At 37.6% G+C, this 15666-nt stretch overlaps 1 protein-coding gene across 2 annotated transcripts in view; it reads right to left on the minus strand.

The window, feature by feature from the left end:
* Window positions 1–15666, minus strand: part of EVC (EvC ciliary complex subunit 1) — a 151297-nt gene that overhangs the window by 67035 nt on the left and 68596 nt on the right. For both annotated transcript variants that reach the window (XM_072620196.1, XM_072620197.1), the window contains one exon: window positions 4403–4551. In XM_072620196.1, coding sequence (XP_072476297.1) covers window positions 4403–4551 — 149 coding nt within the window. The remainder of the gene's footprint in view (window positions 1–4402; window positions 4552–15666) is intronic.

Raw genomic sequence — 15666 nt, forward strand, 5'->3', positions numbered from 1 at the left:
TCATTTACACAATACTTCTCTAAAATGTCCACACTGATATTTGACTCTGAGAACTGTTAGGTTTCAGTTGGATTGCAGGGATCAACTTCTCAAGAACCCTTTTCAGAACCATAAAGGGAAGGGAACAGTAAGTCGTTATAAGTCCATCTAAAGGGATTCACCCTTGCAAGGTCTGCTTAGCTATGAATATGCCTTTGATGATGACTGAATGTTCTAGATAGAAAACTTTTTAGTATCAGGTAATACAGTGAAAGTGTGACATTAGAAGATGGTTCAAATTCTAGTTCCAATGTTGACTAACCATGTATGACTGTGATCAAGTCATTTGACTCGATGTCCTTATCTGCAAAATTGAAAGAATGCTGCTTGAGCTATGTTCTGCACAGGTATGTCATAACAAAAGTGGTTTTGTGAGCTTAAAACATCATAAAAATGAGATGGATAATTATTATTTCCTGTCTCCAGTTCACTACTGCTGATTCGTTTGAAGATGTGAAATTTGACTCTACTTCTCATGCTGATTTGACTGCAAATATTCACAGAACTGCAAAGTGGGAATGAAACTCAGGGGCCATGTAGTCCAACCCATATCTGAATAAAAATTCTTTTTGCAGCACAAAAAACAAGTGGCCATTCAGCCTTTGCTTGAAGACTTATCTCCTAAGTTAAACCATTGTATTTGTGGAGAACTCTAATCAATAAAAAAAAAACCAAAAAAAAAAACCAAAAACCTTTTCTAAGCCCCCATTTGCCTTACTATGGGTTCCAGATAATACTGCAAAGTCTAGACATTACTTTATAAGGATAATTGCATTACCTTCTGTAGGACAACATTATTGTTTAACATCGTTTGTCCTTTGTTCTCAAAGAGGACCATGGCATCAGGAAGGTGATATCATGACTTATGAGTGTTAGATTTAAATGAGGCAGGGTTGTGCAAAGTCACCAACCTCACTTCCTCCTCCAGAGCCATCTGGGTCCAGGGGCAAGATATAGATCAAGACAACTAGAGATGGCCCCAACAGTACATTGGATAGAGCACTGAATGTAGATACTGAACTCCTGGGTTTAAGCTCTAGGTGTGCTGTTTACTACCTGTATGACCTCTGGTTTGTCATTTCATCTGTAAAATTAGAGCACTGAACTAGATAAACAAAGGTCGCCTGCAGCTCTGATATTCCAGGGGTTCTTCTTTAAGATCCAATATCCTGGGTTGTATGTTACAAGGCCCTTTTTAATTCTACTTTTCTACAGTATATGTTAACGGATTCCTGGTGCTCTAATAGTTCATCTTGTATATTAGAAGGTCCCCTCCAGGTCAGTTTAGGCAGTATCCTTCTAGCATTAATACTCTTCTCTTTGTTAGAAGAGCTTTTTAGTTCTTCCAATTGACATTCTATTTTAAAGGTCCTTGCCATGTTTGACATTCTCTGCTTTGAAGACCACCAAACCATCACCACAGATAAATAAAACATGATGATATATCCCACTTGCCTTTCACAGGGTCTATTAACAGTTGCTAATCTGAATTCTTGCCCTTTAAAAGCCAGCTTTACTTGAGACCTTGTGATATCAAAGGGAGCTTTAATGCTGAGGTATAGTCATTGTATCAGCTAACTCACCAAATGAAATTATAAATCTGCCACTGTAACACCAATAGGAGAACTGCAAAAGGAGGAGAGGGACCTGAGAGTCAATCTGCATTGAATATACAGAGTTTGTTTTAACTACAATCAAGTCATGTTTTAAAACTTAAGTTGTTAGAGTATTTGGGGTGTATGTGTAGGGAAGGGTGGTCAGGGAACAAACAAATACTTTAAGTGAGTGTTCTTGGGACTAGTCATGATTCTCTTGCATTTTTTCTGTTCTTGAAAGTGAAGGAAGGATTTAAAAATAACTCAGGAGGTCGGTGGCACGCTAGCAATTATTGAAGTAACAGCACTCTCAGCATGCCATGCTCTGTCTTGCTATAAGCAGTACCTGGTTATTAGGAGAGAGAGGCTGAATTCCACACTGATATTGATCAAATAGTAAGGAAAGCACTTTGAATTTTGAAGAGTATCAACATCTTTAATGGAGAAGGAATGGAGAAGTCAGGGAGGAGGAATGAGGGTTTGTCATAGTATCATAGAATTTTGGTCAGAAAGTTCCTCAGTAGCTGTAGTCCAAGTTATACCCCTAGGGAAAAAAATCTCCTTTACAATATACCCAATAAAAGATCAGATAATCTCTGCTTGAAGACCCTGAGTGAGGGGGAGCTCACCATCTCAAGAAGAGTCAGTTCTACTTTTGGACATCTCTAATTGCTAGGATGTTTTTCCTAAATTCTTCTCTCTATACCTTCTAACCACTGTTACTGCTTTAGACTTCTGAGGTGACATAGAATAAATCTAATCAACCCTTCACATGCTTGAAGATAGCTCTTATATTCCCCTATCTCCTCTCTTCTCTGAAGTAAACATTCCTACTTCCTTCAAAGGCTCTTCCCCATTCTGGATCCCTCATGTGAGAAGAGGAGCCTGAGAGAGGGCAAGAGTACTTGGAGACAGTGATGGGTGAAATAACCAATGTCACTTCACAGGATCATAGGATTATAAGATTTTAGAATAGAAAGGACTTCAGAGGTCATCTGATCCAATAATGTCAAACTAAAATAGAAACCAGGACCACTAAGCCATATATAACAATCCCTGTGGGCTGAATATTGACTCACTCATGCATTTTTACATTTCTTATTTTGTTAAATATTTCTCGATAATATTTCATTCCAGTTTGGGAAGTGAGTCTTGTACTTGATACCTCTGATCTAAACCACAGTGCCCTTTCTGCCATTTAGCAGATAAAGAAACTGAGGTTCATATAGAGAAAGGACTTTCCCAAGGTTAGACATATGGGAAAGAGCAGATCTAGGATTTGCAGCTAGGTCCCTTGTTTGAAATCCGGTGTGCTTTATATCAATTATGCCATCTTATCAAGACGGCTGGAATCAGTCTATTAACTAAAAGCCTAGATTTTAACTACCTTCTGAGCCCCACATTCAGGAGGTATTAAGAACACTGTTGAGCAAAGTTAGAGACCACTTAGGTTAATCTCCAAGTCTGTAAATTGAAAAGAAATTGCCAGTCATCATTGATAGATGGAATTTCCTAACCTCAGTGAAACAGTAGAACCAGTCCCCTTCCATGTGATTAAGTTGAATCTCAACCCTAGGTGTAACTATATCGGACACTTTATAGGATGAAGCATATATTTGAGTGATCTTGGGGGTCTCAGACACAGATCAGTGACTCTAGTATTGATTAAACTAGAATTATCTAACTTTAAGCTCCTTTTTTGGTAGATGGCTGAGTTACTCTAGGTCATTGTCTATCCTCCATACCTAAAATGCTCTTCTTCCTCATCTTTGCCTCCTGGATTCACTGTATTCTTTCAAGTGCCAACTGAAATCCTACCTTCTACAGTTAACTTTTCCTGATTCCCCTTAATTCTAGTTCCTTCAGTCTCTTAATTATTTCCAATCTATCCTGTAAATAGCTTCTTGTATGTAGTTGTTTGCGCATTGTCTTCCCCATTCAGCTATGATAACATCGGTGGGAGCAAAGGTTTTCTTTTGCCTTTCTTTGTAAAACTAGCAGTAAACAGTGCTTGGCACACAGCAGGATCTTAATAAATATTTACTGACTGACTGGTCTAATGGACACAAGGTGGATCATAGAATAATAGTATGTCAGAGCTGAAAGGGGTCTTAGAACAAAGAATTTTAGTACTGGAAGAGACTGTATAGACGGTCATACAGGACAGATCTCAGAACATAGAATGGTAAGGCTGGAGGGAACCTTGTCAATTATTTAGTTCAAATCCCTCATTTTAGTGAGGAAAAAAAACTCACCTAATGTTCCAACCTGGAAAGTGATTCTTAAACCCAGGTCTTCTGACTTTCAAGTTCTTTAATTTTAAATAACTCTTTCATACAGATCTATGTTTATATCTATTTTACATCAATGTCTATATATTATGTAATATATTAATTTATATATGATAATATTATATAATATGTAATATAAAATGATATTTTAATAGAAAAAACATGAGTGTCTGTATGGCATCCTAAAAGCTTTGAGATTTATTTTATGCATTTCGGACCCTAGGTAAATTTAGTTTGTTGGGGTGCATACTTTCCATTCCATGAAAACTCTAAACAACACAGCATACTCATCAGTCCGTTAAGTGTTCAGCTGTCAACAAATAATGAAAGAAGTCCAGAGACATCTTGGTGAACCTGTCAGTGGGTTGTCATTCTTGATTGCCCATGGCCCCAACTGATCCAGGTCTGTGAGGCTATATCCTGTGGCTTGATTGACAATGAATAAAATTTTTCAAGAAGTTACTAGGAGGACAGTACCTTAAGTACCTCATCAGGATCAGTTATCTTTTGTGTTTTTCCAAGGAGGTATACTCTCTCTTCTTTGTGAGCCATTGTCATCTTTTCGATCATCGCCTCCCGGCGAGCCAAAGAAGTCTTGATTAGGTTCTTACCTCGCTGAACAAATTCTGAAACATAATTGTTTTATGTTACCAGTTTGGAAAGAAATACCAAACCTCAAAAAGGGAAAGGAAACAATAATATGGATGATGACAATAAGAACAATCTTTCAATGGTTAATTAATTCTGTTAAATTCAGAGGTGCTAAGAAATTTTAACTGAATTACTGATTTTTTTTTTTTTAGTTTTGTCTTCTAAATTTTTAGGAATCATAGGTTTTTGCAGTGGCAATGTATTCTATTATTTTCTAAATGAGATGACAGACCCAGAGAGGTGATGTCATTTGTCCAAGGTAATACAGTCTGTTGGAGGTATTTCCAGGAAGGGAAGCTGAATCATATTTCCTACCCAGTATTCTTTATAAGGTGTCATGCTATTTATGCAACATCATATTCTATTTCCAAACTTATTTTTTCATCTCTGTGTTATAAGAAATTGCTTTTCAGTGGGAATAATATGTGACAACTTTTCCAGGCTAATTCTGTTTTTCTTTTAATGGATTCTGTAGTAAGATTATAATTATTTTTGATGCAATCAGTGAATTATTTATTTTCATCATCTGTTTTTGCTCCCCTGTCACTCTGGTAACCCTGGGTGAGATACAATATCTCTCAGCTCCAGTGTTAGATTATTTTATAGAATACATATTTCAATTTCAGGGATTTAGAGGGGGAGAAAAAAAAAGGAAAGAATCATCAAATCTCAAAGTTGGGAGGGGAGAGTGAGAGGTCATCTAGTCCAACGGTGTTAAACCCATAGCCTATAGGCTGCATATGGGCAGAAACATGCCCAAACCAGATAAAAATATTATTGGGGGATATTTATCAAAATAAATAACAACACAATAAAACAGATTAAATTACATTTTAAAACTAAGTCAGGCCCACAGGGAACCTAGTGTATAGATTGGTAGCCCCATTTCTATTTGAGATCAAAACTATTTATCCAGTCCAACCTGTACCTAAACAGGAATGTCTTCAATAACAACCATGACAACTGGCCATCCATCCTCCTCTTAAAAGAACCTTTAGTGACAGGGAATTTGTCACTTTCTGAGGCAGGACAGTCTAGCTCTAGGAGTGATGTTTTATCTTACATCTTGTCTAAATGTGCCTCCGTACAACTCCTATTCACTGTTGTTATCTCTGTCTTCTTGGGCAAGTAGAATGAGCCTGATCTTCTTTTCTAAAATCATAGACTGTGCAACGAATGCAGACAGCAATTATTTCCTGCTCTCATTTAGATTTAAGATTTAGATCTTCTATTCTCTAGGCTAACCCTTTGGTGTTCCCCAAGTCTATATTCCTAGCAGATGATTTCCACATTTCAGAATATCCTGGTTGGGTTCCTCTGGATGCACCCTCATTTGTCAATGTTACTGTCAAAGTGTGTTGTCCAAAACTGAGACCCCCAAAATGGGGTCTAATCAGATGGCACCAATACTTGCTCCTTTTATTGTTGAGCTCTGCCTCCCTCCACTTTTTTTACCTCTTTATTAAGCATTTCCTAAACACATCCTGTTTTCTCAACTTGATTATAAAGGCAGAGTCTCTGTTTTTACACACACACACACACACACACACACACACACACACACACGCACACATCTGTACATATGCGTGTATATATATATATGCATAAAGATATATAGATACAGATATAGATAGGTGGATAGATGACTAGATAGATAGATAGATAGATAGATAGATAGATAGATAGATAGATAGATAGATAGATAAAACTTTTTGAATTCTCTGTGCCTGGCCCAGTGCCTTAACCCTACTAGGCACTCAATAACTGCTTGCTATTGCTATTAGGGGTGAATCACCTGCCTAACCAATATTTATCAATCCTGCAGTCAATAAGTGTTCTCTCTTATTTAAATATATATTTTAATATGTCAAATATATTTATATATAATCTATATGTTTGATATATGTACAAATATGCTTATATGTATGTATATATGTATTAAGCATACCGAAAGCTATGTCCTTAGACTAGAGATTCTTATCCTAGGGAATGTGACTTAGAATTTTTTGTAATAATTGCATTTCATTATGACTAGCTTCCTTTGTAATTCTATGCACTTATTTAATGCATATAAAATCATTCTTCTAAGAATGGGTCCCTAGATTTCACCAGACTGACAAAGGAACCTGTACCATGCACAGCAATGTTAAGAGCCCCTGCTTTAGATACTATGAGAAACGTGAAAGAAAAATGAGCTCACACTTCTATCACATCTTCAGATTCAGAAAGCACTTTCTTCAAAAGAAGACTTTTTCTTCACTCAGTGAAGTGAATAATCCAGCTAGTATTACCTCCATTTTATTTTTAAAATAGTTTTATTTATTTTTAGATTTCAACATTCATTTTCACAAAATTTTGAGTTCCAATTTTTCTCCCCATCTCTCCCCTCCCCCACCCCATAACACCTTGCCTTATTACCCCTTCCCTCCCTTCTGTCACACCCTACCCTTCCCTTATCCCCATCTTCTTTCTTTTCTTGTAGGGCAAGATAAATTTCTTTATCCCATTACCTGTATTTCTTATTTCCCAGTTATATGCGATAACAATTCTCAACATTCATTTCTAATAGTTTGAATTCCAATTTCTCTCCCTCCCTCCTGAAAAGGCAAGCAATTCAATACAGACTACATATGTGTCATTTTGCAAAAGACATCCATAATAATCATGTTGTGTAATACTAACTATATTGCCCTCTCTCCTACTCTATATCCCCTTGCTTTTTTATTCCCTCTTGACTTTGTCCCTTCACAAAAGTGTTTATTTCTAGTTACTCCCTTCTCCCATTTGCCCTCTCTCCTATCATTCCCCTCACCCCACTTGTCACCTCCTCCCCTACTTTCCTGCAGTGTAAGATAGATTTTCATACCAAATTTAGTAAGCATGTTATTCCCTCCTTAAGCCATATGTGGAGAGAATAGCTTCACTTTTCCCCTCTCCCCTTCCTCCCTTTCTCCTCTATTAACCAAGATTTTTCCTATCTCTTCTATGAGTTATAGCCTGCCTCATTCCATTTCTCCCTTTCTCCTCCCTCATCCCTTAATTTTTATTTTATTTTATTTTTTTGTGGATATCATCTCTTCCGATTCAACACAACTTGTACCCTCTGTCTATAAATCTCTCTCTCTGTGTGTATATGTACAATCCCTCCACTTACCCAAATACTGAGAAAAGTCTCAAGAGTTACAAATATTTTCTTTCCATGTAGGAATGTAAACAGTTCAGCTTTAGAAAGTCTTTTACGATTTCTTTTTCCTGTTTACCTTTTCATGCTTCTCTTGATTCTTGTGTTTGAAAGTCAAATTTTCTCTTCAGTTCTGATCTTTTCATCATGAATGTTTGAAAGTCCTCTATATCATTCAATGACATTTATTCCCTTGAAGTATTATACTCAGTTTTGTTGGGTAGGTGATTCTTGGTTTTAATCCCAGTTCCTTTGACTTCTGGAACATCCTATTCTAAGCCTTTCAATCCCTTAATGTAGAAGTTGACAGATCCTGTGTTATCCTGATTGTTTTTCCACATCACTCAAATTGTTTCTTTCTAGCTGCTTGCAGTATTTTCTCCTTGACCTGGGAACTCTGAAATTTGATCACAATATTCCTAGGAGTTTCTCTTTTCACATCTCTTTCAGGAGGTGATCCATGGATTCTTTCAATACTTATTTTGCCTTCTGGTTCTAGAATATCAGGACAGCTTTCCTTGATAATTTCATGGAAGATAATGTCTAAGCTCTGTTATTGATCCTGGCTTTCAGGTAGTCCCATAATTTTTAAGTTGTCTCTCCTGGATCTATTTTCCAGGTCAGTTGTTTTTTCAATGAGATGTTTCACATCTTTTTTTTCAAACTTTTGATTTTGCTTTTTAACTGCTTGGTTTATCTCATAGTCAGTCATTTCTCTGAACTGAATTCTCTCTTTCAAAGAACTCTTTTGTTCAGTGAGCTTTTGAACTTTCTTCTCCATTTGGCAAATTCTGCTTTTTAAAGCCTCCTTCTCTTCATTGGCTTTTTGGATCTCTTTTTCCAATTGAGTTAACTTCTTTTTAAAGGTGCTATTTTCCTCAGCATTTTTTTTTTTTGGTTCTCCTTTAGCAAGCTGCTAACTCACTTTTCAAGTTCTTCTATTTCCTGAGCCCAGTTTAAGTTCTCTTTGGGGCCCCTGGAGGCAGGGGCCTTGACTTCCCTTGACAGTATGCCTTATTCTTCCTCATCTGAAAGGATGGGAGGAGACACCTGTTCACCAAGAAAGTAACCTATGGTCTATTTTTTCCCCCTTTTTTGGGCATTTTCCTAGCCAGTTACTTGACTTCTGAATCCTTTGTCAAGATGATGGTCCTATTGCCCCTCCTCTCCCTAGTGTCATAGTCAGGGCTGAGATTTGACTCAGCTGCTCGATTCCCCAGGACTTTGGGTGGGGACAGGGCCATGACTGAGGGCTGAGGTCTAAATCAGCTGCTCCTTACCACCAGAGGCTTTAAGCTGAGCTGCCTGGACTATGGACCCAGGTTATTTCCTGGCCACTGTAGCTGCCTGCAGTCTGCTGCTGCTGCTGTTGCTGTCATCTCCTGGGGCTATTGCTGGAGGAGCCCCATTCCCCTCTTGCCCAGCTGGGAAAGCCCTCCCACACTGACCTTTGGAGTTTTCTCTGTCACCTGTGGGGCCCTCCCTCCTGGGAACTGTGCCCCAGAGGTCTGTTCAGGTGCTGTGTGGCCAGGGCTGGACTCTGTTCTTCTCAGTGTCCCATGAGATAGACCTTTCCTATCAACCTTCTGGGTTGTCTGGAAACCTCTTTCACTCTGTTGTTTTGTGGCTTCTGCTGCTCTAGTATTTGTTGAAAGTCATTTTTTACAGGTATTTTGTGGGCTGTGGAAGAAGCACTAGAATATATGTGTCTTTCTACTTTGCCATCTTGGCTTCCCCTCCATTTTATAAATGAGAAAAAAATGGCTTTCCTCATAATGAATTGATTCACTCATGGCCACAGAGGCCGTGTAAGAGCTGGGATCAGAATCAGGGTCTCCCAACTCCACTTTCAATGGTCCTCCCATTGCTCCAGGGTGCTTTTAAAGGGAAGGAAATAACAAGGTTTTCTATGGACGTAAATTTATATAAATAAGTTCAACACACAGGAAATGATTAAAGAACAGCATATGATACGCTCTACGCATTAATTCAACAATTGCTTATTAACAACTGTGTAAAATACATCAATTAAATGGATATGTGAATGAATGAATGCATGATTAAAGAAATAAATAGATGAGAGAAATGTAAATAAATGAATGTGAATAAATGAATGGAAGAACAAATGAATGAACAAATAAATAAATGACAGATAGACAGAGAGACAGATTGAGAGATATGTGGCAAGATGAAAGCAGTGACGATGAAAGTCCCTATGTTAGTATGCCTTGTGGACGACATCAACATGAACCAAAATGAGCCCTTTGTTTGAATCAATGAATGCAGGGGTCACAGTCTAGAAGAGGAATAAGATATATGAGCAGATAATTATAATACAAATTAGATTATGATTAGTGCACAGGAAACCTACAAATAAAGTGTTCTCAGAGTTCTGATGAGGAAAAAAGCAAAAAGCAGTGCATTGGAAGTCAGGAGACCACTGCCTGTGTAACGTTATACAAGTCACTTCATATTTCTGGGCCTGAATTGCTTTATTAGAGGCAGCTAGGTGGTGGACTGAGTAGAGTGCTGGACCTAGGGTCAGGAAGGCCTGAGTTCAAGTTGTACCTCAGACTCTTAGTTGCTTTATGACTCTGGACAAGCCACTTCACCTTTGTGTGCCTCAGTTTCCTTATCCATAAAGGAAGGAAAGAGGAGAACAAGCATTTATTAAACACCTACACTGTATCAAGTACTTTACAAATATCTCACTTGATCTTCATAATAAACCTTGATAGGTTTATTTACTTATTATTTAATAAGTAGGCGCCATTATTATCTCCATTTACAGTTCAGAAAACCAAGGCATGCAGAGGACACGGGAAATAATAGATCTACTTCCCAGGCTTATTATGAAGATTAAATGAGACTGCATTTACAAAGCATTTTGCAAACCTTAAAGTCCTACGTAAACGCTAATATTAGTTTGATTAATAAAGGGATTGGAATAGATAATTTCTAAAGGTCTCTTTCAGCTCTCATCATTGACTATATGATGATGATGCTTTCCAGCTGGGAAGGGTGAGATGAATAGACGAAGCAAAGGCTCCAAGGGGGAGACAGAACATGGGCTTGCTCTCGAAGAAGTCAAAAACCATTTCAACAGGTGGAAATGAGGTAAATGAAAGAGGAAACAGAAAACGGAAGAGGTCATGGGGATTGTGAGAATAGTACCCTGGGCTAGGTGATACCTAGGTAAAGGTAAGTGGAGGTAAGGAAAATAGTGAGTCAGAGTGGTCAGGAAAGGGTCCCTAAGACAGAAACAATGTGAATTTGGGAACCAAGAAAAAGAGAAGCAGCACTTCTCTAATTCTTTCTCCTTTGTGCCTAAATGGACAGGATTTTATGCTAAAAGAGGAATCTGATGTGTTCTCTTGTAGCCCCAGAAGCCAGATGGAGGAGCCACAGGTGAAAGTGGGAGTTGCAAAGAAGCATGTTTTTATCAGATATAAGAAAAAATTCTAAACAATTAGAGCTATCTAATGGTAGAATGGATGAAGAGGTTTTCCCCTCACTGAGAGCCTACGAGTGGAGGCTGGTTGACTCTATACTGAAGATATTCTAGAGATTGAACAGGTAGAAACTGGGCCCTGAAATCCCTTCTACCTCTGACCTTCTGTAATTCTGGAGGTGGATACACACCCTAGAACAGGAACCAAGGAGCAGTGCCTCTTAATTAAAATGAATGAATCAAACCAGATGCATAAACCATCAACTTCCACTAAAGTTCATTCTTATGAATAACTGTGCCCTTTTGGCATTCTTGATAAATAGCTAGTTATACATTGGCTGTATGATTTATGGGGCAATTAAGACATTTTTACTAAGGCAATTACCAAGTTAAGGTCACATCACACTTGATAGCAACAATACCCTTCTCTAATAGGTCTCCCAGTCATAAGCAACAAATATCGCTAGTCTGGAAATAGCTTGTGAAACTCATAAAAAGAAAGGCAGTATGACGTAGCAGAAGGAGTACCAGACTTAGGAGGCAGAAAACCCAAATCTGAGTCCCAACTCTGATGCTAATTAGCTATTAGGATTTAGGGAAATCATTAGTGCTTTCTGAGCCTCTGTTTTCTCATCTGTATATGGACAAATAATATTTGTACTACACACTTACTAGCTTCATTGGTGTTTGTGTTGGAAAGAACCTTTGGGCTAATCCAGTTCAGTTAATTCACTGCACAGAGAAAAAAACTGAGGCCCAGGAGAAATAAAGTGACCAACTGGTCATGCCACAAGCAGCACAGCTGGGATTCAAACTTAGGCCTTTTGCCTAGAAATCATTCCAGTATATCACACAACCACATGAAATTATTGGGAACAAAGTGTTTTATAAGCCACAAAGTGCTGGAGATATGTAAATCATTACTAGGGGCAGTAGTGCAATGGTAAGAGAAGGCAGATTTGAAGTAAAAGAACTCATGGTCCAATCCTGGTTCTGCTCCTTACTGTTTATATGGCCTTGGGCAAATCACTTTCCCTTTCTGGGCCTCAGTTACTTCTTCTGGGAAAGGAAGAGGTTGGAGAAGATGATCTAAATCCAGCTCTACATTCACTGATCTATTACTATTAATAACAGCAATCATCATTCATATTCAATAAGCTTAATTTTCGTTTTACTATTCAGACAAGATTGTCATGATCTGGTTTTATCTTCATGACACTAACCCTTGCAGTGAGTGCCACTGTTATTATCATTCTCTTGCAACGGATGATGTGACGTATGACAGAACAAGTAATCAAGAAGAGGCTGGGTCATAATCGAGGTCTTCCACTTCTTAGACCAGTGCTCTTTCTGCCCAAAGATTCTAGGGATGATATTCTAATCCACCACAGACGGTAAACTCCATGGTTCACTTTTGTGTGCATTTATAGGGAGCAAGAGAAGAGAAAGAATGAGAAAAGAGAGAGAAGTAAAAGAGAGTGTAGGAAAGAAAAAGGAAATAAAAAGAGAGGGGAGAAGGAAAGCGATGCCTCTGCCTTGCAGCTGCTCCACTTGACACACCGTATTTCAGCTGAGGCAGGATTCATTAAAATGATAAACAATTTGCTTCTTGCTGGGAATAAACAAGATTAAATAGCAAGCAATTCACAAACAGGGAGTGCTGCACAAAGACAGCAGCAGCAAGTTGACATATTCCTTTTATCAGCTTCATTTGCTTGTGCAAACCCTACTGTACAGGTTGTGCTTTTACCTTAAATTGACCCTGTATAAAGCCTGAGAGTGGCCTGTAATCAGGATCTCAGTAAGAGAGCAAAAAAAAGCGACGATCATGAAAGAGATGATGATACCCAGGAACAAAATACTTTTGTTTGAATGGAGAGATATGTTTACAAAGGGCCAACTATCCAATTTGGAACTATGCCTAAAGGACAATGAAACTGTGCATACCCTTTGACCAAGCAATACCACTACTAGGTCTATATCCAAAAAAGATTTTAGAAGGGGGCAGGGGGAAGACCTTTATGTACAAAAATATTTATAGCATCTCTTTGTGTGGTGGCAAAGAAATGGAAATTGAAGGGAATGCCCATCACTTGGGAAATGACTGAACAATATGATATAGGAATGTAATGGAATACTATTGTGCTATAAGAAATGATGAGCAGTCAGATTTCAGAAAAACCTGGAGAGACTCATGTGAACTGATGCAAAGTGAATTGAGTAGAGACAGGGGAATATTGTACACAGCAACATCAAGATTGTGTGATGATCAGCTATGACTGACTTAGCTCTTCTCAGCAATACAATGATGCAGGACAATTCCAAAAGACTCAGTATAGAAAATGCTCTCCATGTCCAGAGAAAGAACTGATAAAATCTGAATGCAGATTGAAGCACATTGTTTTCACTTTATGTTTTTCATTTTTTTCTTTTGTTCTGTTTCTTTTTATACAACGTGATGAATATGGAAATATGTTTTATATGATGGCATATATATGACCTGTATCAAATTGCTTACCATCTTAGGGAGGAGCGGGGGAAGGGAGAAAATTTGGAACTCAAAATTTTATTTTAAAAATGAATGTTAAAATTATCTTTAACTGTAATTGGAAAATTACTATTTAAAGGGAAAAAAGAGCTAGCTTTCATAGTAAATATATATGTGTATATAGATATGTATGTATATACATAGATATAATATATAGATACAATATAAACACATGTATTATAGTATATTTTGCATAATAATTTCCCAGTATGCTTGGTTTAGTGGAGAGAAACATGGGGCAAGTCAGAAAGATTTAAGTTCAAGTTCTGATCTAAACTGCCTATATAATACTGGGGAATTCATTTAACCTCCCAATGCCCTAGGCAATTCTCTAAGACTATAAGTTGCAGAGTAGGTATATACCTGTATGGGTAGAGGGACCTGACTCACTGGAAGTTCCTTACATCAATGAAATCACATGTCATGTCCCATTCCACACCCTATCTATACATCCTCCCCTTTCCCCCCTGCCCCACCAAAATAGGATTTATTTCAATGAGGTTGCTTAAAATCACCCTAGTTTCTTTAGTTATAATTTGAGGACATGAATAACTGATCTTCCTGCCTCATAGGACATTGCAAATAAAGGCTTATGGAAACATTCAAATGCTATTACAAATGTAATCTGCTGTAATATTTAGGAATAGACTATTTGGATTAATATTTGAAAAGTAGAAGGATCTGATATTTCTTTGATGTGGGTCAATCATCCATTGACTCAGCTTTCAACCCTACTCATGTTTACTAGATAACCTTAAGGAACTGCTACTGTCCATATTATCTCTCTCTCTCTCTCTCTCTTACCCCATTTGGATCCATTATCAAAGTCTTACTACTTAGTAGGACCTGCTATGGATGATGTTCTACTGGCAAAGCCTTTGAGAATGCTGAGTCAGTTTCATGCTACAATGAGGCATAAGAAAAATGCTATCACTTTATATAGGAAAATTTAAAAAAAAACCAATGCTATACATTGTGCTGTGACCCATATAAGTGATGACTGTTGCATAAGCATAGAAGTACATTATCACTTTACTATCTAGTCAAGGACATGGTAGTAATTTAATGGTATGAAGTGAAGATTGGGGCCAATATAAAGACAATGATAAAAGAGGAGTGGTGTTACATGGGAAGGTACGTGGGTTAGGACAGTTGTTCCTTGACTGATTTGGAGCTAGCCTTTGAAAAATAACATGTATTTTGAGAAATGCTATACCTCATACAAAAAAAGAGCTATAAACATGAATACATGTTTGGAAGTTCTAACTGAATGGCAAAAAATAATTAATTTGATAAAAAAAGAAAACTATTGTATGAGGTGCTTGTATTCAAAATTGAAATGAATTAAAATTAATTTTGTTGTGACATCTCAGACCAGATGTAATAAGACCTAACTTGGAGGACTGCAAAGTCAGGCTTAGAAACCACTGGACTGGAATCAGAGCTTATGGTTCCAGCAAAATAGTCTGTATTATAATATTGTGTAAAGAAATTTCTCTATTATATAGTTTTGAAATTAATTCATCCAAATTATGCTTGAAATGTAGTTATTTGAGAAAAATGTCCTAGCCTCTTTCTGGGGACATGGAAGAAACAGTTTGTCGACAGAAAAGTTGGTTGTAAATGCCCCAGAAGTTGAAGAGCTGAAGGAATAGGCTTAAACTATTAATCAATTTTGTTCTTCATGAGTTTATCCATTGAGCCTTCATTAAAAATGCAGTGTAGAGTGTTGGCTTCCCTTCACTGAATATCCTCAGGTAAGGGTTGGATGGCCACATGTCATAAATGCTATAAAAAGGATTCCTCTTGGTTGGACAAATGGCCTCTGAGGTCCAATCCAATTTTGTGATTCTGTGATCCTTAAGAAAGTGGTCAACAGTGAATATCTAACTGAACAATTCAAACAACAG

This window comes from Notamacropus eugenii, chromosome 6, assembly GCF_028372415.1.
Source record: "Notamacropus eugenii isolate mMacEug1 chromosome 6, mMacEug1.pri_v2, whole genome shotgun sequence".
Lineage (NCBI taxonomy): Eukaryota > Metazoa > Chordata > Mammalia > Diprotodontia > Macropodidae > Notamacropus > Notamacropus eugenii.